The sequence below is a fragment of the Stegostoma tigrinum genome, chromosome 10, assembly GCF_030684315.1.
Source record: "Stegostoma tigrinum isolate sSteTig4 chromosome 10, sSteTig4.hap1, whole genome shotgun sequence".
In the NCBI taxonomy this organism is placed as follows: Eukaryota; Metazoa; Chordata; class Chondrichthyes; order Orectolobiformes; family Stegostomatidae; genus Stegostoma; species Stegostoma tigrinum.
This window is the reverse complement of record NC_081363.1, coordinates 9,865,521-9,888,315: the sequence shown is the minus strand read 5'-3', so window position 1 is coordinate 9,888,315 and position 22,795 is coordinate 9,865,521. Positions and strand designations below refer to the sequence as shown.

General features: G+C 43.5%; 1 protein-coding gene across 4 annotated transcripts in view; it reads right to left on the bottom strand.

Moving 5' to 3' along the window:
* gtf2a1 (general transcription factor IIA, 1) overlaps positions 1 to 22,577 on the bottom strand; it is an 88,190-nt gene extending 65,613 nt beyond the window's left edge. For 2 of the 4 annotated variants that reach the window (XM_059648977.1, XM_059648978.1), the window contains exon 1: positions 5,982 to 6,195. In XM_059648977.1, coding sequence (XP_059504960.1) covers positions 5,982 to 6,011 — 30 coding nt within the window. In that variant the 5' untranslated portion in view covers positions 6,012 to 6,195. Of the gene's footprint in view, positions 1 to 5,341; positions 5,362 to 5,981; positions 6,196 to 22,558 lie in introns of those variants that run through there. The other 2 variants (XM_059648980.1, XM_059648979.1) reach the window with 2 other exon arrangements.
* Between the last annotated feature and the right edge of the window lie 218 nt (positions 22,578 to 22,795).

Here is a 22,795-nt window from a genome sequence, read left to right as displayed (position 1 = left end):
AGGCCATCGAAAGCACTTGGTGGGAAATATGTTTTTTGAAGCATCAAGGAGTTGATGTCAGTGCTCAGACAACATGGAAGAGCAATTGAGGGCTGGGGCAGATAGCAATAATCATGTTTAAAAGCAGTACAGGGCTGAGGAGGCATTTGGAAAACTCTTGCTGCTACTCTGCTGTTGTTGCCCGTGAGAGTGTCACAAACACTGATATGAATCTCCAGCTCCCCCACGTTGCATGAATGAATTTTTAAAGAATTGCTGGTGACATCTGACAGCGATGTATTTGGTAGGAAGAAAATTCAGACAAAATACAGGGTACAATTCTAAAAGGGCTTGCACAGGAGCAGTGGAATCTGGGCGTGTAGAGATCATTAAAAGTGACAGAATTGGTAGAAACAGCAGTTGCTAAACTCAGTGTCTGTGGTTTTATTATCATGGGTGTAGAGTACAGAGCAAAGAGGCAATGTTGAGCTTGTATGAGGCAAAGTCAAAAATCATGACACCAGGTTATAGTCCAACAGATTTATTTGAAATCACAAGCTTTCAAAGCACTGCCCCTTCATCAGGTACAGTGAGATGAGTTTAGGCAGTTTATAGGTAGAGAGATCAAAGGATCACACAGCTGGTGTGAGTGGAGTGAACAACCCTAAAATGGCTGGCTGACTGCCTCGTGTTGAAGTGTTAATTATTCATATTCATACATTCCCGCATTCTCGAAATTGCAGAAGCAGGGTATGGAGAAATCTTAGAGGAGATGCAAGTTTTGATTAAAATGCAGTTTACCAGAATCTGTTTCAAGTCACTGTCCTGAGATAATTGAAAGTTTCATCAGTGTCTACCTAACTTTCAAAATTTCAAACAGCCAGAGCGATAGGACTATACAAAAGGTGACACCTCAGGTCAGACACATACAATTCAGTTGTGAACCATTTCAACTCCGCCTCCCATTCCTTAGATGACATGTCCGTTCTGGGCCTCCGGCAGTGCCATAATGATGCCTCCCAAAGGTTGCAGGAACAGCAACTCATATTCCGCTTGGGAACCCTGCAGCTCAATGGGATCAATGTGGATTTCACCAGCTTCAAAATCTCCCCTCCCCCCGACTGCATCCCAAAACCAGTCCAGCTCGTCCCTGCCTCCCTAACCTGTTCTTCCTCTCACCTATCCTCTCCTCCCACCTCGAGCTGCACCTCTGTTTCCCACCTCATCCCGCCCCCTTGACCTGTCAGTCCTCCTTGGACTGACCTATCCCCTACCTACCTATACTCTCCTCTCTCCAGCTTCAGTCCGCCTCCCTCTCTCTCCCTATTTATTTCAGAATCCTCTCCCCATCCCCCTTTTCTGATGGCTCTAGGCCTGAAACGTCAGCTTTTGTGCTCCTAAGATGCTGATTGGCCTGCTGTGCTCATCCAGCTCCACACTTCATCATCCAAGGATGAGGTACTTCAGTCATGAGAAAACTGGAGCAAAGGCACCTGAGGGGATATTTGGTAGTTTTCATAATCTTCCATACATTAAAATAGATAGGACGAAACTGCTCTCACTCGTGAAAGGAACAGAACAAGAGGGTGTAGATTGAACAATCTGCAAAAGAGCAATTGTGAAGTGAAGGAAAAAACCTTTTCCACTCAGCAAGTAGTTACAGTATAGAAGGCACTGGATGGAAATATGGAGGAGTGGTTAAATTGATTATTCAGGAAAGCTTTGAATGTTTTTTGATAGGAAGAACATGCAGGATGCAGATAAAATAGGAGGTGAGCACTGTTGCCTCGTGCCAACTTAAGTCATGTAGGCACTCTGGGCCCAATGGCCTCCTTTGCACTGTAATACTTCCAATTTTGAAGTTCAAGTGCATCCACTTCAGAGAAAAACGAATCAAAATGTTTTGTTAGTAATTAGAGTTTAAGTACCGTTTAGGAGCAAGGAGTTTGTGTCCAGAAAACAAACTAGGGTGCAATAAGATCTCCAATTTATACAGGAAGGGTCACCAGACCCAAAATGTTAACTGTTTTTTCCTTCAGACGCTGCCAGACTTGAGTATTTTGCAGCAACTCTGCTTTGCTTAAAATGGTTATCATGTTCCAAGGTACCTCACAGGAACATGATGAAACAATCCATACCACACCATTTTCAGTCAGATGACAAAAAACTAGTAAGAGATACATCTTAAGGAATGTCTTGGGAACACGGACAGGGAGACAATTGCAGAGCCTGGGGCAGAGAGTAAAATCACAAATGGTGGAGCAATTATAATTGGAAATGCACAAACAAGAGGCCAGATTTGGAAGAGTTTAAGCATCTAACAAGTTTTGGCACTGGAGAAGATTCTAGACTTTTGAGTGGGATCTCATGCAAGTCAGCAATCATGGGTGATGACTTGGCAAAATTTAGGACACAATTAGCTGGGTGTTAGATGGTGTAAAGTTTACTTAGAGTAGAGCAAGAGACACCCGGGTGTATGTTGCAAGAGTCAGGTCTAGTGATAACAAGTACAACAAGGCTGATTAAATGTGGGAGATAAGTGTAGAACAGAGGAACACAGCAGGCCAGGCAGCAGAGGAACAGGAAAGCTGACGTTTCTGGTCAGATCCTTCTTCAGGGAGGGTGAAGGGGACAGGAACTCAAAGAGAGAGGAGGGGTGGGGCTGGGGAGAAAGTAGATGGGATGGTGGTAGATGAGAGCATGTAGGCAGTGGTTGGGATTGGTCAGAGAGGTAGGTGTAGTGGATAAGTGGGAGAGATGATGAACAGATTATATCAGGTCAAGGAGGCAGGGATGAAGGGAGAGTTGGTCATGGGGTAAGGCTGGGGTGGGGAGAATTTGAAACTGGTAAGTCCATGTTCAAGCCATCAGCCTGTAGAATCCCAAAGCAGAATATGTGGCACTGTTCTTCCCGTTTGTGGGTGGCGTCACTGACACTGGAGGCGGCCCTAGATGGACATATCACCTGGGGAGTAGGTGGCATTTAAAATATTTCAAGGTGTCATTGTTTGTACATGCAGCTCCAGAGGCCTCAGCGCATGACCAACCCGCACCCATCATCCCTACCTCTGACCTGATACAACCTGCCCACCTCTCCACCACTCTTACCTCTGACCAATCCCAACCACTGCCTACATGCGCTCACCCACTACCATCCCACCTACTTTCCCCAGTCCCATCCCTCTATTTCTGAGCTCCCCTCCAACTCCCCATTTCTGAAGAAGAGTCCCAACCAGAAATATCAGCTTTCCTGATCCTACAATGCTGCCTGGCCTGTGATCCTCCAGCATCTGCAGTTCTTACTAACTTAGTTAGCACATGTTGCCCTTTATCCAACAGCAAGTGGAATTCAAAAGTGAGGAAGCAGTGCTTCTGTTTGACAGAGTTTGATTAGTTCTTATCTGGAGTAGCATATGCAATTATAGACCTCAAAACTTGCTTCTGAAGTGTACAAATTGACCTACTACACCCAGAGACATCATGACAAGTTTCACAACATTGGCTTGTAGTCTCATGTTTAGATGGTTGTGAACTGCTAAATCAAGACATTTCAAATAACTGAGGCAATTGTGTAGAGAGAAGCCATTTTGTTTGCTGGGAAAAGTCCATAATCTTAAATGAGAGCTATGTCAGTCAGAACAAACATCAGAAAGCAAATTTTCCACAAAGGATACTGGAAATCTAATCTTCAAAGTGTCAGGAATGCTGGGTCAATTGACATCCTTGCTGGGCAAAATTTTAAAAGAGTAAAGATTGCCTCCACTCAGCTTGGCCTAATTAAACAGTAGAAATAGGCCAAGACACTGATCTACTTCTATTCTTCCTCACAGCTCCGACACTTGTATTGGGAAGTTAACATTTCCCTGCTCAAATATTAAGAACTGTTTAAATTGCAAGACTTCTGAAAATGCCAAGAATTTAAAGAAATTTAAAGATGACATTTTGAAATAACCATACAAGTCTAACCATTTAGATGAATACAAGCTAAGAACTTTTTGCTTAATGCTACACAAATGTATAAATAAGATGATGATTCCCACCAAGACAGAGTTCTAAATATTCTCTAAAATGGAACTTCATCACGTACCAGTAATGCTGAAATCAAGTGAGAAATGCCATTTGGTCCATTTTTCCTTTACTAGTGCTTTGAGGAAGAGCTATCCAATTCATTCCACTGGGTTGCCCTTACCTGCCATCATGGACTATGTAAATTCAACCACAGCAACCACTGTTACAAATATTCATCTACTTTTAGAAAAAGGGTCATTCCTGATAATGAGTTGTCAACATTGCACTGGAGTAAAAAACTGAATTGGCAAATGCATTTGCTTCAGATTTTCAGTATCAGAAGTATTGTGGTTTTAATAAAATAGTTACACACATCTTGGTTGAATTACAAATGCAAAGAAAAACACCCTGATCTATAAAAGATGCTGCTTGCAGTCTGAATTCACATTCTCAGAAAGAACACTACAGCATAGCCAAGCCTGCAGGAGCTCACCGTTGAAGGAAAGCTCACAGCCTCTGACAGAACAGAAAAACAGTGAGGGGACCAGGGATAAGGGTGGAGGGCAGAAGGTTTGTCAGAAAGAAGGTAGATAAGTCACAGCCTAAAACCGATCAAGGGAACATACTTAAGCAGGCAGTTTACCCTTGGGCCTCACAGCTGCTGTTAAGCCTCCCTCTCTCCCTGCTTTCTTGCACAGCCCTTGCAGTCTGACCTCATATGCAAAGGGGACCCCCCCCCCCTCCTCATGACGTAGAGCTGGCAAGCACATCCCCACCGTGCAACCGAGATTATAATAGAGGAGACCATCTAGGAGGGGGAGGAAAGACAGAAGCAAGGGGAAGGAAGGCACAAACAACAGGCCACCCTCCACAAAACATTAGCTTATGGAGCAGAGAGACCGATTCACCAGATTGGCCACAAAAGGAAGGGGGACAGGACTAAAACCAAAGTCTTAGGGGCCCTGAAACAGGGAAAGGAAAGCATCTCGTGCCTCCTTCAGACCAACAACACAAAAATTTGTAAAAAGTCAGCCAGAAAACAAAATGGTTCATCAGCAAATAGTGCAGGCTCCATCTGTTTCTCTAGAGGGATCAGCAGGGGTGTGTTGGTGTTTCAGTTTTATTCCTTTTGTAAAATAAAGGTTATATATTTACCTTCAAAAGTACAAGTTTTTAAAAGCTAAAACTTAAATCAGACATGAGCCTGTAATATCCTGACAGCTTACCAAAAGAAAACCTTAGCACTTTTCTTAGTTTCAAACTTGACACACAATTAGCAAAAGCAGTTCTTGAATTGTGATTTTTCCAGGTGAAACCACCTCATGAATTCAACTTTTTATTTAAAAAAAATTACCATTCATTTTGATGTGCAACCCAAAAATTGAACCATTCACCCACCACTTTCTCCCCCACTCCATTTCTTTCCCAAGCCACTTTAGAAAGCACCTCAGCTTAAAAATGTAGTTACTAGTCCAGACAAAAGAAATTTTTACAGGAGAGAAAGGAGGGAAGTGTTTTCTCCCTCACCACCCCCCCTCAAAAAATCTGCTTGTAAAAACTAAAACTCCAGCCACAGCTCCTGACAAAAATCCAGTCAGTTTGTCCAAGATATGGCTTGCTTTGCTCCGCTAATTATTTTTAAAAATGTTGAGAAAGGGAGTCAAATCTTGTTTTCCTTTTAAAAAAAGGGAAGTTTTTGTTCCTTCCCCCCCTTTTCAAATGCCAACAAGTTTTCCGCTTTGCTGAATTTTGCTTCAAAATTTCCCCAGACAGAAAACAAAAGCAAAACATTACTTTTCACGTTTGGTTTTTCTTAAAATAAAAAAGTAGAGAGAAAAAATTGTTTTCATCCTCGGGAGTGGAAAAAGCAGATTTTAATGAAGAGCATAGATATAATTTTTTTAAAAATATATAAAATGGTTCCCATCTTAAAGTCTCTTTTATTTCGGAGGATTTAAAAAAACAACCACACTCAACACACAAAAAAATCTTACCACCGGGTTTGAGTTGGCCGAACTCGCCATGTGGATACGGAGGAGAATTTAAATGAAATATCCAGATGAGGTGGTTTGTTTTTTGGTCAAGAAAAAGATTTTTTTTTAAAACAAAAATAAAAGCGATTAAAATTGATTTTTGGCGGTGCTGCCTGAAGCGGGCTTGGGAAAGCCGTCCGTCCTCTTCCAGCGAGCGCTTATATACTGCCGAATGGAGCTTCAATTGCCGCTATAGGGAGGGTCCGGCAAATGAGGCGCTGCGTCAGCGCTTGTCTTCGCTCCCCCGCCCCCGCACCCAACCAACAAACCAAACCCCACCGCCCTCATCTCGCGAGAGTACCCACGGACACATCCGGGTCCTGCTACCTCCGCCGGGCATGCCGGGAGTTGTAGTATTTCCGTTCCCGCTCTCCTGCCGCTGCCATGTTTAACCCTGGATTTCCACAACAACAAACCACCATCGAATTCACCCCCCCTTCCCCCCCCACCCCCGGTTGCGGAAAGTAGGCCTTTGGGCCCATCGAAGAGCATCCCATCTCCCCCACCCACCAGATTCAGCCCGCTCTGTCGCTGCATTTCCCATGGCTGGCCCGCCCAGACACCGTGGGCAAATTTGGAAAAGTCAGCCCACCTAATCTACCCATCTTTGGATTGTGCGAGGCACAGAGCACCTGAAGGAAACCCACGCAGACATGGGGAGAACATGCAAACCCCACAGGGCCCCCAGTGCTGGGATTTAACCCCTGTCCCTGGAGCTGTGAGGCAGCAGTGCTCACCACTGAGCCACCATGCCACCTAAACCATGGGTGGAGGTGAAATTTGTGTTGCCCATGGCATCTGTGTCCAGCACAGACTCGTGGAGGCAGTGGTGGAGGCAGACCTGGGCCCAGAGCAGGCTCTTGGCAGTGGTGGAGTTGAGTTTGGCCTGGTATGGGACATGGTGAGGATTAATTGTGGCAGCAGTGTTGGTGGAGGCAAGATGACATCGAAGAGTGGCGATTCATGTTCTGGCAGCACGGCGAGGGTACATGCCCATGGCTAAGCACTCAACAAGACGGACTACAAAGTTGAACTTCATTTCTTCATTTTTCCACCTTTATATTCCACGTTATGATTCATCTTTCTGCGTTTTAAGATGGTGCCGGAGAGTGGTGACGCTACGCAACTCTTTTCATTGTGTTTTGTAACAAAATACATGTGACAATAAATCAAATCGATCAATAAATCTCTTGAACATTTCTTTCACCAAGACAGACTATAGAAACCATGCTTGCACCTTGAATTGTGCACTCCCTTCCCCAGGAAAACATTAACTTTTTATTAAACTTCATACACGGGATGAATGCGTCTCTAGGTGGGTCAGCATTCATTGTTGAGCCCCAGCTGCTCTGCCCCAGAGAACAGTCAAGAATCAACCACATTGCTGTGGGCCTGGAGTCACATATAGGCCAAACCAGGTAAGGATGGCAGATTTCCTTCACTAAAAGGGCATTAGTGAACTAAATAGTTTTTTTGACAGTGGTTTCACTGGTCATCATTAGTCTTTGAATTCAAGCTTTTAATTAAAATGGTAAAACTGATGGGTCATTGCCTTTGCCAGAGGAGCAGATTCAGTCCGTAAAGTCTGCTCCACCAACAAATAAGATCATGATAAGAGGTCAAAAAAAATCATGTTCCACCCCTCTCCTCACTGAGTTTTTTCTAAAATTTATTCATAGTATGTAGACATAGCTGGCTAGGCCAGCTTTCAGTGCCCATACTTACCCACATTGCTTTAGATCTGGAGTCAGCAGGCCAGGCCAAGAAAGGATGGGAGATTTCCTCCCCTAAGGGACATGAGTGAACCAGATGAGTATTTTTTTGTGACAATCAAGATCATTAGATTTTTAGTTCTGGATTTTCATTGAATTCAAGTTCCACCACCTACCACGATAATAAAATGTGAGGCTGGATGAACACAGCAGGCTCAGCAGCATTTCAGGAGCACAAAAGCTGACGTTTCGGGCCTAGAACCTTCATCAGAAAGGGTCTAGGCCCGAAACGTCAGCTTTTGTGCTCCTGAGATGCTGCTGGGCCTGCTGTGTTCATCCAGCCTCACATTTTATTATCTTGGATTCTCCAGCATCTGCAGTTCCCATTATCACCTCCACCACCTGCCTACGGCAGGTTTTAAGCCCAAGTCCCTAGAACATGACCTAGTTACCCAGATTGATTATTTAGCAATAATACCACTCAGCCATCACCTCCCATTAATGTGTTTTAGCTTGCTGTAGATCTGAACACCTCAATTTACAACTTTACTTCTCTTTCACACCTATTACCAGTGCCTTCAAGATGGCTCCTAAGTCCGTGGCTTTTCATCTTTTTCCTTTTGTCTGTATTTACCTCCATTTTTCAGATGGCATCGGTGGTGGAGAATTGAGCCAGCATGGACTCAGGAGACTCTTGGCCTCGCGGAAGCCCAGCATTGGACTCCCGGCCTTGAGCTGATGCCCAGCATGGACTCCCTCCTTTAGAAAAACTGTATTGCTGAACTTTGTTTCTTTATTTTTCTAGTTTATACCTAACATTTTATACCTAGGTATTTTTGTACCTAAGATGGACTGGAAATGGCAAATTTGTATACTTTTCACTTTTGCAGTTCTTACTATCTCTGCATCAATTTCTAACCCTTATTTGGACCCATTTCTTATTGGCCGTAGGTCTTTTCCATATCCCTGTTCATGCATATTCATACATCCCTCAACTTGAGTACATGTTACAGTAAACCTAATTCCAATTCTAACGTCAAATCAGATTAATTAAAATATAAGTGCAGTGGCTAAAACAACAGGCAGTGACTAGGAATATTGCAGGATTCACCTCCTGATTCCCCAAAGCCTGAGCACCATCTACAAGGCGCAATTTCCTTAATACTTCCCTTAAACTTTATCCCTCTCACTTTCAACTTATGTCCTCTTGTATTTGACATTTCCATGCTGGAAAAGAGATTCCAATAATTCTCTCTATCCACACTGCTCATAATTTTATATATTTCTATCAGGTTGCCTCTGAGGTTCTAGCGGAAACAATCCAAGTTTGGGCAGCCTCCTTCTAGCTCATAAACTCCAATCCTGGTAAACCTCTTCTGTACACTCTCCAAAGCGTCCATGTCCTTCCTGTATTGTGGTAACCAGAACTGTGCACAGTACTCCAAATGTGGCCTGACCAAAGTCTTATAAAGTACAACATGACTTGCCAACTTTTATAATTAATACCCTGAACAATGAAGGCAACATGCCATATGCTTTATTTACCACCTTATCCACTTGTGTTGCCACTGACAAGGAACTATGGAGTTGTACCACAACAACCCTCTGCATATCAAAGCACCTAAGGGTCCAACCATTTACTGTATACTTTTATCATTCATTTGACCTCTGAAAATATATCACATCGTACTCCTCGGGATTATACTCCATCTGCCATTTCTTAGCTCAACTTTCCAGCTGATCTATATTCTGCTGCATCCTTTGATATCCTTCCTCACTATCCATAACTCAAATAGTTTCATGTCATCTGCAAATCTATAATCAGACCACTGACATTTTCATTCACATTGTTTATTTATATCACAAACAACAGAGGTCTCAGACTGATTCTTGAGGAACGTTACTGGTTGCAGACCTCCAGTCAGAAAAACACTCCTCCATTACTGCCCTTTGTATTCTATGGCCAAGCTAATTTTGTATCCAGTTTGGTAACTCAATGGATTCCATGTGATTTGATCTTCTGGACCAGCCTACAGCACAACACATTATAGCACAGGACCAGGCCCTTCGGTCCACCGAGCCTCCATCAATTCCTAGATAACACAGTGTGGAGCTGGAGGAATACAGCAAGCCAGGCATAACCAGAGGAGTAGAAAAGTTGACATTTTGGGTCAGGATCCTTCTTCAGAAATGGGGAGGGAAAAGCAAGCTCAGAAATAAATAGAGAGGAGGTGTGGGGCTGGGAAGGTAGGTAGGATGGTGATAGGTGAGTGCCGGTAGGGAGTGGTGGGGATTGGTCAGTGAGGCGGGAGGGGCGGACAGGTGGGAGAGAAGATGGACAGGTTGGTCAGGTCAAGGAGGCGGGGAGGAAGGGAGGGGTGGACATGCAACGAGTTTGGTGGATGGGGAAATTTTGAAACTGGTAAAACCCACATTTAGGCCATTTACCAGTTTCAAAATTTTGCCTACCCCTGGCCTCTTCCCCCGCCCCACGCCTCCTCTCTATTTATTTCTGAATTCCCTTCTCCCTCCCCATTTCTGAAGCAGGGTCCTGACCTGAAACTGCCTGGCCTGCTGTGTTCCTCCAGCTCCAAACTCTGTTATTTCTGACTCCAGCATCTGCAGTTCTTACTATCTCTGCATCAGTTCCTAATCCTTATTTGGACCCACTTCTTATTGGCCATAAGTCTTTTCTATACCTCTGTTCACTTCCCGTTCATGTGTCTATCAAGATATGCCTTAAACAATGCTAATCTTAAACAGTGCTTCCACCACCTCCACCGCCAGTGTGTTCCAGGCAACCACCACCCTCTGTGTGAAAAATTTTCCCTACTCTGCTCCCCTAAACTTACCCCCTCTCACCTTGAACCTGTGCCCTCTTGTAATTGACCTTTCCTCCCTGGGAAAAAGTATCTGACTATCCACGCTATCTATCCCTTTTATAAGGGATATACCTTATATCCGGCTGTCAGGCTACCCCTCAGCCTCCATCTTTCATGTTTATCCAACCTCTCCTCATAACTAAACCCCTCCAGACCAGGCAACATCCTGATAAACCTTCTCTGCACCCTCTCCAAAGCATCAATGTCCTTCTGGTAGTGTGGCAACCAGAACTGCATGCAATATTCCAAATGTGGCCTAATTAAAGTTTTATACTGCTGTAACGTAACTTGTCAACTTTTATATTCAATGCACTGACCAATGAAGGCAAGTGTGCAGTATGCCTTCTTGACTAACTTATCCATTTGTGTTGCCACTGCCAGGGATCTGTGGACCTGTACGCCCAGATTTCTCTGTGTGGCAGTGCCCCAAAGGGTTCTGCTATTTATTGTATAATTTGCACGTGAATTTGATCTTCCAATGTGCATCATCTCGCATTTGATCAGATTAAACTCCATCTGCCATTTCTCTTCTCAAATCTGCAATATATCTATATCCCGTTATATCTTTTGACAATCTTCCTCACTGCAACTCTGCCAATTTTGGCAAACTTACTAATCAGACCACCTACATTTTCCTCTATATATTACAAACAACAAAGATCCCAGCACTGATCACTGCGGAACACCACTAGTTACTGATCTCCTTTCCGAAAAGCACCTTTGCATGGCTGCTGTCTGTCTTCTGTGACCAAGCCAGTTTTGTAGCAATCTAGCCAGCTCACCCCAGAACCCAACTCTACTTCTGCAGCACCTTGTCATCAGGTATCTTATCAATTGCCTTACTCAGTCCATGTAGACAATATGCACTGCTGTTCCCTCATCAATCATCATTGTCACCTCCTCAGAAAACTCAGTCAAGTTGGTGGGACATGAATTTCCCCACACAAACCCTTGCTGCCTATGAATAACAAGTCCATTCATTTTCAAATGCTGAGTGTTATTGGAGCTGCACTCACTTGGATAAGTGACTCATGACTTGTGCCTTGCAGATGGTGGACAGGCTTTGAGAATTCAGGACATGAGTTACTGACCATCATATCCTAGCATCTGACCTGCTCTTGTAGCCATTGTGTTTATGTGGTAAGTCCAGTTGAGTTTCTGGTCCGTGTTAACTCCAAGGATGTTGATAGTGGGGGATTCAGTGATGGGAATGCCATCAAATGTTAAGGGGCGGTGATTACATTGTCTCTTACTGGAGATGATAATTGCTTGGCATTTGTGTGGTTTACTTGCCACTTGTCACCCCAAGCCTAAATATTGTCCAGAACTTGTTGTATTTGAACATGGACCGCTTGGTAAACAACTAATCTACTTCCCTTCCTTTTTGCTATACTGATTCCCTTACTGATTAAAAATTCTCTACGTCAGCCGTGAATATCCTTAACAATCCAGCCTTGACAGCAATCTGTGATAAAAAATCAAAACATAAAATCTTGAGAGGTCTTGATAGGGTAGATGTGGGGGCGATAGTTCCTCTTGTGGGAGAATGTAATACTTGGGGGTCACTGTATAAAAGTAAGGGGTCGCACACTTAAGACATTGAGGAGAAATTCTTTTCTCACTGAAGTTTGAGAGTCTTTGGAGCTCTCTTCCTCAAAAGGCAGTGGAAGCAGAGTTTGTGAATCTTGTTGAGGCAGAGGTGAATAGATTCTAATAAACAAGGTTTTCGGGAGCTGACTGTGAAGTAAGCAGCCATGATCTTATTGATTGGGAGCCAGGTTCAAGGCCCTCTCCCTGCTTCTAATTTGTATGTTTGTATGCATTTACAAGGCTCTAGACCAAGATTTGAAAAAGTAGAACTGAAATTAATACTTCATTTTCAGATGTGACAAGACATAGAAGAGCCTCTCTCTGTGTGCCACAAATTTTATATGTTTCTCAATAAGTCACCCTGTCTCTTTATCAATCTCTTCCTTAAAGCTGTTACTTCATGCTGAGCTCTTGTGCTTCCAACCACTGCTACTAATACTTTAACAAAAAAAAGACTGTGGATGCTGGAAATCAGAGTCAGAAAGAGAAATTGCTGGAAAAACTCAGCAAGTCTGGCAATGTCTGAAGAAGGGTCACTGGACCCAAAAGATTAGTTCAGAGGTGTACAAAATGATCAGAGGTACCGATAGAGTGGGCAGCCAAAGACTTTTTCCTAGGGTGGAGGTAGCTATTATGAAGGGGCACAGTTTTAAAGTGAGCGGAGATAGATATCGGGGAGACATCAGAGGTAGGTTCTTTGCTCAGAGAGTGGTCGAGGGGTGGAATGCATTGCTGGAGAGGGTAGTGGACATGGCCTCATTAGGGGCATTTAAGTGGCTATTAGATAGGAATATGGATGATAGTATAAGGTAGCAGTGGAGGTTAGATAGACCTTAGGTTTAGGGTAAAGGTTCGGCTTCATGTGCCGAAGGGCCTGTACTGTTCTATGTTCAATGTTTTTTTTTGTCCACAGATGCTGCCAGATCTGCTGCGTTTCTCCAGCAATTTCTGTTTTGTTTCTACTAATACCTCCTTTTGTGGTTCAGTGTCAAAATTTTGTCTCTTGGAATGGTTTGCAGCACTATAGAAACAATAGAAGTACAAGTTGTTGTTGGCATCACAGTCAATACAGTGTGGAGATGGAGGAACACAGCATTAGAGAAGCAGGAAAGTCAATGTTTTGGGTCGGGACCCTTCAACAAGTCCTGATGAAGGGCCCTGACCTGAAACACCGACTTGCCTGCTCCTCTACTCTCCTCTCCTACAAAGCCTCCTCTGATATTTAATCAGAATAGCACTCACCTCTGTCTCAACTCCACTTTCTCATCCTATCCCCATATTTCCTGATTCCTTTAGTGACCGAGAATCTATCAATCTCAGTTTCTCAATGACTGATCATCTGCTGTTCTCTGGAATGTGGACCGTCTTAGTCCTTCCAAACATCATTGATTGTATTCACAAGCAGCCACTTTCCCTGCCTTTAACTTGAACCTGATTCACAATTTGCTCCAACGCCCACACAAATCTGTTGCGTAGGTGGCTGAAAATAGCTGAGACCCAAGTGGTTTCAAGTATGTTTCACGATGATACTGCACCTGTGGCATAAGACAGCAGCTTTTTACGATAAGGTTAGTGTTGCAAATTCAATAGACTGTGCAAATCAATGTCTGCAAGCAATGTTTTTAACAATGCTGCAAAGGGTCTGTTACAGTTCTAACTGGCGAAGTGATGCCAATTCACAAAAGCCATCCAACTTTACAGACCGGGGAACAAGACTGAGAAACAGAATACCAAAGGCCTAGATAGAGTGCCTTTCACAACCTCTGGATCTCCCTGGTGTGCTCTGCAACCGGTCAAGTGTGTAGTCAGTTCGTAGTCAAAATGTAGTCAATATTGTTATTCAGGAGATCCTAGAGCCAATGTTTTCACAGAATCAGCATTATGGTAAGACAAGAAGACACATCGATATATGTGCAGTAAGCCTACGGCCTATAAAAGTATACCCTGCCTTTCAATGGGATCATGCCTGATCTGATGATACTCAGTTCCACATTCCTGCCTTTTCTCCATAACCCTTAATTCCCTTATTGATTAAGAAGCTCTCTCAACCTTGAACATACTTAATAACCTAGCCTTGACAGCCCTCCACAGATTCACTCCCCTTTGAGTGAAGGAATTCTTTCTCATCTCTGGTTTTCCATCTACCCTGTCAAGACCCCTGAAAATCTTGTATTTTTCATTAAGGATACCTCTCATTCCTCTATAATCCAATGAATACAGGCCCAATCTACTCAACCTCTCATCATAAGATAGTCCTTCCTTAACTGGTATCAGCCAACAGACAGTTAATCTTATAACATTCTTACGCGTATGAAAGGATGAATACTCACAGGCTAGTGAATCTGTGGAATTCTCTACACCACCAGGTGTTCAAAGTTCAACTGTTGGTTCAAAACAGAGACCAGTGGTTTGCTTGAGACTAATTACGTCAAGGGAGGTAGAGATATCTTTGTTTATTGACACCACACGTATGCCACCATGCGTCCCCTCAAAAAACACTCTGGTACCTGTGCATTTTTAAAAATTCATTCACTGGATTGGGGTGTCATTGGCTGGAAGCATATAATACCCATCCCTAATTGCCCAGAGTGCAGTTAAGAGTCAACCACATTACTGCTGGTCTGGAGTCACACATAGACCAGACCAAATAAGGATGGCAATTTCCTTCCCTAAAGGACATTAGTGAACCAGACAGGATTTTCCAACGATCGACAATGGATTCATGGTCAGAATTAGACTATTAATTCCAGATTCTTATAAAATTCAGATTCCACCATCTGCTACTTGGATTAACAAGCTAGCTATAATATCATGAGGCTATCGCTGCCCCTATACTTATGGTGGTTTAAATGTAAGAGAGGGGGGATGTGATGAAGGAGAGGGAATATGATGGGGCAAAGGGGGAGGTGTGATGGAGGAGAGATGGGGGTGTGATGGGGGAGAGAGGGGTATGTGATGGGAAGAGAGGGGGGGGGATGTGATGGGGAGAGAGGATTGCGATGGGGAAGAACAGATGTGATGGGTGAGAGGGGGATGTGATGGGGGAGAGAGAGAGAGGGAATGTGTTGTGGAAAGAGAGGCTGTGATTTCGGAGGCGTCTGTGATTTTTGAGAGGAGGTGGAATGTGATTGTTTTGCATATAACGTAGTTTGAGGTTGATGATATAGGGCCTTACTGCACGTATATCAGTATGATACAGGCAAAATTATCACACATACACAGTCCCATAACTACACAGGGCAGTTCAGATTTCTATTTTCTCCAGATTTATACCACAGAAAAAGGAAGAAGTTGGAACTAGCACTGGCTGTCAGCAGAAGATGCTGTCTATTGAGATAATGGGAGAACATGGTCTCAGTCATTATCAAGAATAATAGACATGCTCCTGTCTTAAATAACTGCACCTCCCAGTCGCGAACCATTTTAACTCCCCCTCCCATTCCTTAGACGACATGTCCATCCTGGGCCTCCAGCAGTGCCATAGTGATGCCACCCGTAGGTTGCAGGAACAGCAACTCATATTCCGCTTGGGAACGCTGCAGCCCAATGGTATCAATGTGGATTTCACCAGCTTCAAAATCCCCCCTCCCCCACTGCATCCCAAAACCAGCCCAACTCGTCCCCGCCTACCTAATCTGTTCTTCCTCTCACCTATCCCCTCCTCCCACCTCAAGCCGCACCTCCATTTCCTACCTAATCCTGCCCCCTTGACCTGTCCGTCCTGCCCGGACTGACCTATCCCCTCCCCACCTCCCCACACATATTCTCCTCTCCCCTTCTCCTCTATCCATCTTCAGTCCCCATCCCCCTTTTCTGATGAAGGGTCTAGGCCTGAAACATCAGCTTTTGTGCTCCTAAGATGTTGCTTGGCCTGCTGTGTTCATCCAGCTCCACATTTTGTTATCTCAGATTCTCCAGCATCTGCAGTTCCCATTATCTCTGCTCCTATTCCTTTGTTCCTGTCTGTTGATTGAAGGATAAAATGAAAAGCAGAAATTTCTGGAGAAACTCAGCAGGTCCAGTAGCAATTGTGAAGAGAAAATGAAGTTAACATTTTTGGATCCAGAGCTTTATAAATGATTGGATATGACTATAGGAGGTATGGTTAGTAAGCTTGCAGATGACACTACAATTAGTGAAGGTCAGAAATCACAATGCCACCAGGTTAGAGTCCAACAGGTTTATTTGAAATCACAAGCTTTTGCAGTACTGCTCCTTCATCAGGTGAAGTGAAGGGAAGCACACAGGCACAGAATTTAAAGGCAGAGAGATCAAAAGATTGTACAAATGGTGTGAATGGAGTGTCGACAGGCTGAATATGAAGTCTGTGCAGGTGATCAAAAGTGTCAGACAGTGTCAGTAAAGTGTCAACAACTGAACAGCAAGGAGGGGTGCAAGCAATCCAATTAATTGAGACAGAGCGATAATCACAAAAAATTAAAATATAAGATGGTGCTGGAGATAAGCCAAATGGTTGGAATAACTTTGTGATCAGAGATAATGGGAACTGCAGATGCTGGAGAATCCAAGATAACAAAATGTGGGGCTGGATGAACACAGCAGGCCAAGCAGCATCTCAGGAGCACAAAAGCTGATGTTTCGGGCCTAGACCCATCATCAGAAAAACTGATGAAGGCCCGAAACGTCAGCGTTTGTTCTCCTAAGATGCTGCTTGGCCTGCTGTATTCATCCAGCCCCACATTTTGTTATCTTGGCTGGAATAACATGATAGGCATAAAAGTCACATGCTGAAGGTCTACCCAAAGTAACAAGTAATCCAAAATTGTACAAGCTAATTAAGATAGAGAGACCATAATGAGTTATCAAGGTGAAAGTGTCGAAACAGAACAGTAAGGTAGATTTTACAGAAACAGAACGTGTAGCGTGATGTGAACCCAAGATCACGGTTGAGGCTATCTTCATGGGTATGGAACTTGGCTATCAGTTTCTGCTCGGTGATTCTACGTTGTTATGTGTCTTGAAGGTTGCCTTGGTGGACGCTTATCTGAAGATTGGAGGTTGAATGTCTGAAAGTGCTCCGACAGCTTGTGTTTTCAAATAAACCTGTTGTACTGTAACCTGGTGTTGTGTGACTTCTGACTTTGTTCATCCCAGTCTAACAGTGACACCCACATCGTCAAAATTGGTAGTGTAGTGGGCAGTGAAGAAGGTTATCTCAGAGTCCATCAGGACATTGATTAGCTGGACCAATAAGCTGAGGGGTGGCAGAGGGAGTTTAATGTAAGTAAATGTGAGGTGTTGCATTTAGGTAAAGCAAGTCAGAGCAGGACTGAATGGTAGAGCCCTGGGGATTGTTGTTGAACAAAGAGATCTAGGGGTCCAGATGCATAGTTCCTTGAAAGTGGAGTTGCAGGTAGACAGGGTGGTGAAGAAGGCATTTGGCGCGCTAATCTTCGTTGGTCAGTGCAGTGAGTACAGGAGTTGGATGTCATGTTGCAATTGTATAAGACAGTTGTGAGGACACGTAGGGAATACTGAGTTCATTTCTACTCTTCTTGCTACAGGAGAGATGTTGCAACATTTGAAAGGGTTCAGAAAGGATTACAAGGATGTTGTCAGGGTTGGAGGACTTGAGCTATAGGGAGAGGCTGAATAGACTGAGGCTACTTTCCCTGGAGTGTAAGAGGGTGAGGAGTCACCTAATGGAAGTTTATGAAGTCTCAAGGGGCGTGCATAAGGTGAAAAGCAAAGGTATCTTTCCCAGGGTAGGGGATTCCATAACTAGACAGCATAGGTTTAAGGTGAAAAGGGAAAGATTTAAAAAGGACCTAAGGGGCAACTTTTCCAAGCAGAGGGTGGTGCAAGTATGGAACACACTGCCAGAAGAGGTGAGGTACAATTACAACATTTAAAAGGCATGTGGATGGCTATATCAATAGGAATGGTTCAGAGGGATATGGGCTAAATGCTGGCAAATGGGACTAGATTAATTTGGCCATTTTCAATTTAGGCAGTTTGTTATTAAACTTGAGGTTCCATCTTCCCTCTCCAGTGGATGTAAACAATCCTAAGTGACTGTTCTGTAAAGAGAGTGGCAATCGCCGTAATGTCCAGGGCTTTCTATCTCCTGATCAACATCACAGCAACAGATTACCCAGTTAATGTTACATTGCTGTTTGTGAAAGTTTGCTGAACTCAAACTGGCTGCCCCATTTCCAACACTATAACAGCAACAGCACTTCAAAAGTACTTAATTGGCTGTGAAATGTTTTGGGACATGCTGTACAAATGCTAGTCATTTCCTTATGTCTCTGGGATACACTGCCTCTTACAGCTCATCCATTTTTAAACATTGAATCAAATTCTCTTAATAAGAGGAATGTTTGTCCTGATCTCTAGTCTTACTTAAGGCTTATATGGTATTTGGGTTGTATCTACCTTTCGACTGGAGTCCGAGGTAAGCAGTAGCCTGATGCCATCTCTGCCTACCTGCGTTTCAATGATCCTCATTGATTTTTTCACCTTGCGTCAAAATAAATCTTGTTCTGGGAATCTTCCTTTGAATGTTGCAGATCAACAGCTCTCTAACATTTTTGTCTGCCCTCCAACATTCAGGTGGTGATTTTACAGGATAAATACAGGAAAGACATTCCCAATAACTGGGGAGTACAGAACCAGGGGCCATAGTTTAAGGGTACGGGGTAGGTTATTTAGGACTGAGGTGAGAAGAAATTTCTTCACCCAGAGAGTGGTGAGCCTGTGGAATTCTTTGCCACAGAAAGCAGTTGAGGCCAAAACGTTGAATGTTTTTAAGAAGGGGTTAGATATAGTTCTTAGAGCCATAAGGATCAAGGGGTATGGAGGAACAGAAGACTGAGTTGGATGATCAGCTATGATGACATTGGATGGTGGAGCAGACTTAAAGGGCTGAATGGCCTACACCTGCTACTATGTTCTATGTTTCTATGTTTTTGTCCTCAGCTTGCTACAGCCTTCCAGTAAAGCCCAACAGAGGCTGAAGGAACAATGCTTCATTTTCCACTCAGGCACTTTGCAGTCTTTAAGACTTAAAGTGCAATTCAGACCATGAATGCTGTTGTCCATTTTGATTACACACTCTCTACCCCTAGCCCCCGTGTGTCTTATTTGCATGACTTTGCTCTCAGCAAAGCTGGCTAATTTTCTACTATCCACACTTACCATTAACACCTAATTTTCATCACTGTCATTTCTCTCCAACCACTAACACCCCCTTGACATCTGTTCCACTTGCTGTTCCTTTCCCTTTGTCAGCAGCATATAAAAAATCACCTTCTAGCCCCTTCTGTTCCAAAGAAGAGTCATACTAGATCTGAAACATTCATTCTGTTTCTCTCTCCATAGACACTGCCAGACCTGAGTTTCTCCAACACTTTCAATGAATGGACTGTCTAGCCACAAATAATGTTGATCTTAGTAATGTTGATTTTGCCAAGTGCATGCACTGTGCAATGTAACCTGTATGCCTCTGTCTATGTGATAATGGGAACTGCAGATGCTGGAGAATCCAAGATAACAAAGTGTGAAGCTGGATGAACACAGCCGGCCAAGCAGCATCTCAGGATCTTTTGTGCTCCTGACATGCTGCTTGGCCTGCTGTGTTCATCCAGCTTCACACTTTGTTATCTTGCCTCTGTCTAAGTTCTTTTCTAACCTCCCATCCGTGCATCCTTGCCTACTATAATTTGCCTGTACTGATCGGAAACACAACTTTTCACTGTACTTTGGTACATGTGACAATAAATTAATCAATCACTTTCTGTTCTTATTTCAGATCTCCAGCATCCTAAGTATTTTGCTTTTATTAATGATAAATTGCAGATGATCAGGCCATTAATAAATTTCATAGCCAGTTAGTTAGTCATTACAAAAGGCAGGTGGTCTGTTAATTCCTGTGTCCATTTGCCTTTTGTAAACATTACGAGGGTGTCATGTTGCCAACACAGTGCCATTACACTCTGTTCAATGTTTGCATAGTAACAGGTAGGGAGTTTATAGGAAACACAGCTGCACCTATGCACAAGCTAACCTGCTTTAATGACATTGGTTGAGCGACATAATGTCAGAGGCAGTCCCCTGTTCCTCTTCAGTGTAGTGCCCTGCAATCTTGAAGCTCTACCTAAGAGGGCAGACAGAGACCTTAATTTACCTCTGACAATGCAGCACACCTTTATTGATGCAGTATCACCCCACGCTTTGCATTTACATCCCTGAACCCAGCACCCTCAGGTGACCAACTGATGTACGGCATGAAAGGCCAAGAGTTATTTCTTTCAATGGGGTGTGATGTAAGGTGAAATATGAGCAACTGTTGGACACCGTGTTGCTTTCTATGCTTGATTGAGATTCCTGGGAGGAGTGGTGAAAGTTGTGTAGTTATTGTAATGGCTCAAAATAGCCCAAACTTATCACCTCTTGAGTTCCTGACCTTCCTGAGCAGGTCAGGGAACAGCTGTGGTGAGGGGAGTTGGGGCCTCTCCTGCTCAGCTAGGTGTAGGGCAGGTGTACAGCTACCATTTACATTTCCACTCACCTTTACCACAGTAAAGTATCCCAGAGGCTCCACGACAAGATTATCAAACAAAATCTGCTGGCCAAATCGCACAAAGAACTATGAGGCTAGACAGTCAAAAGCTTGGTAAAACAGGTAAGTTTTGGACCACCTTAAGAGCGAAAGACAGAGCGAGAGACAGACAGAGAGTGAATTAAGGAGGGAATTCGACAATTCAGGGCCATGTGCAGACAATTGAAGATAGAGTGATTAAAATTGGGGATGAACAAGTGACCTGAAAACGGTGCAAGACCAATAGCAAGATGGAGTCTTGATTCTTATGTCAGCAAGTTCTCAGATGCAAAATGGGTTCTGAAGAGAAGGAGCTGATGCGAAAACGAAGTCCTGTCAGTGGAATCAATTCCTCATTATCTATTCTCATCAAAATCCTTCCCATCTCTATTAAACCTAAATTTATCCTTTGCCCTACATAGAACAATCCTAATTTCTCTACACAATAGAATTTTGCTCTCATTCCTGTTAAACTAGGGGGTAAAGTATATCCTGTGAAGAGAGCTTTCAGTACAAGTAGTTGGGATGACCATGGATTAACAGGAACAATGATATGTCAGTCTGAAATGAAAGGAGACGGACTTTTTCACATTGATAGAGTAAGTCACAATGAAATCTGATCTAATTAGCTCTTTTCATACAAGGAATGAATCCTGTTCATTTAAGCCGAGTTTTCTAGTTTCAATATCTAAGTGCACTTAATATTTATACATAATTAATCACAGCTTAAGTAATTGAGGGTGTAAATATTGACTTCTACCTTTAAGCATTCTGAATGTAACTGTATCTTGGCTGCAGCATATAACGCCATGTCAGTGACTTTGTAAACTCCAATCCAAAACAGCAATATAAGATGTCACTAATAAATCCACTAAGGAATTCAGAAGGAACCTCTTTACCCAGTGAGTTGTTGCAATATGGGACGTACTACGGTAAGGAATGAGTGAAGTGAATAGCATAAACACCACTGGAATGTGCTGCTTGAAAACAGATTCCATAATACCTGCTCAAAGCGAATTGCATCAGTTCAGAAGGGGGAAATGTATGCAGGGCTATGTAACAAGGGCAGAGGAGTGGGATGTAATAAATTCAGTGATAGTATACAGAGGATACAGAGAGTTTAGCCACAAAGCTGAATAGCCACCCTGTTTCTGTATCATCCCAGGAGACATCAGCTGGATTTGATCCTTGCTGGGGCCAGGAATTTTATTTTATTCTATCACAGGATGTGGGCATAACTAGCTGGGCCAACACTAGTTACCTTTGAGAAGATGGTGGTGAGTTGCCTTCTTGAACTGCTGTGAAGATTAAATGTAGGAAACTCAACAATGCTGTTGGCGGGGGAGCTCCAGGATTTTGACTCAGTGATAGTGAAGGAACAGCGATATATTTCCGGATCAGCGTAGTGAGTAGTTTGGAAGGGGACTTGTAGGTGGTGGTGTTCCCATGTATCTGTTGTCCTTGCCCTTCTAGATAAAAGTTGTCATCGGTTTAGGAGGAGCCATGGCGAATTTCTGCAGTGCATCTGTTGCTACTGACTGTCAGCAGTGGAGGGAGTGCATGCTTGTGAATGTAGTGCCAATCAAGTGGCCTGCTTTGTCCTGGAGGGTGTTAAGTTTTTTGAATGTTGTTGGAGCTGCATCCATCCAGGCAAGTGGGTGGTATTTCATCACACTCCTGACGTGTGCCTTGTACGGTTGCCATTCACCAAGACAGAACTGGACTAACCATATGAATACAGTGGCTGCAAGAGCAAGTCAGAGGCTAGGAATATTGCAGCAATTGACTCACCTCCTGGTTTCAATGATGAGAAACTTCACCCGTTAGGTTAGGCTAGTGAACCTGGGATTGTTCTCCTTGGACCAAAGCATACTGGGGAAGATATAACACAATCATAGAGATCCACAGCACAGAATGAGACCTTTCAGCCCATTGAGTCTACAACAGTCAAAAACAACCACTAGTCTAATCCCATTTTCCAGCATGTGACCCATAGTCTTGCATGGCCTTGGTATCATATTGCGCATC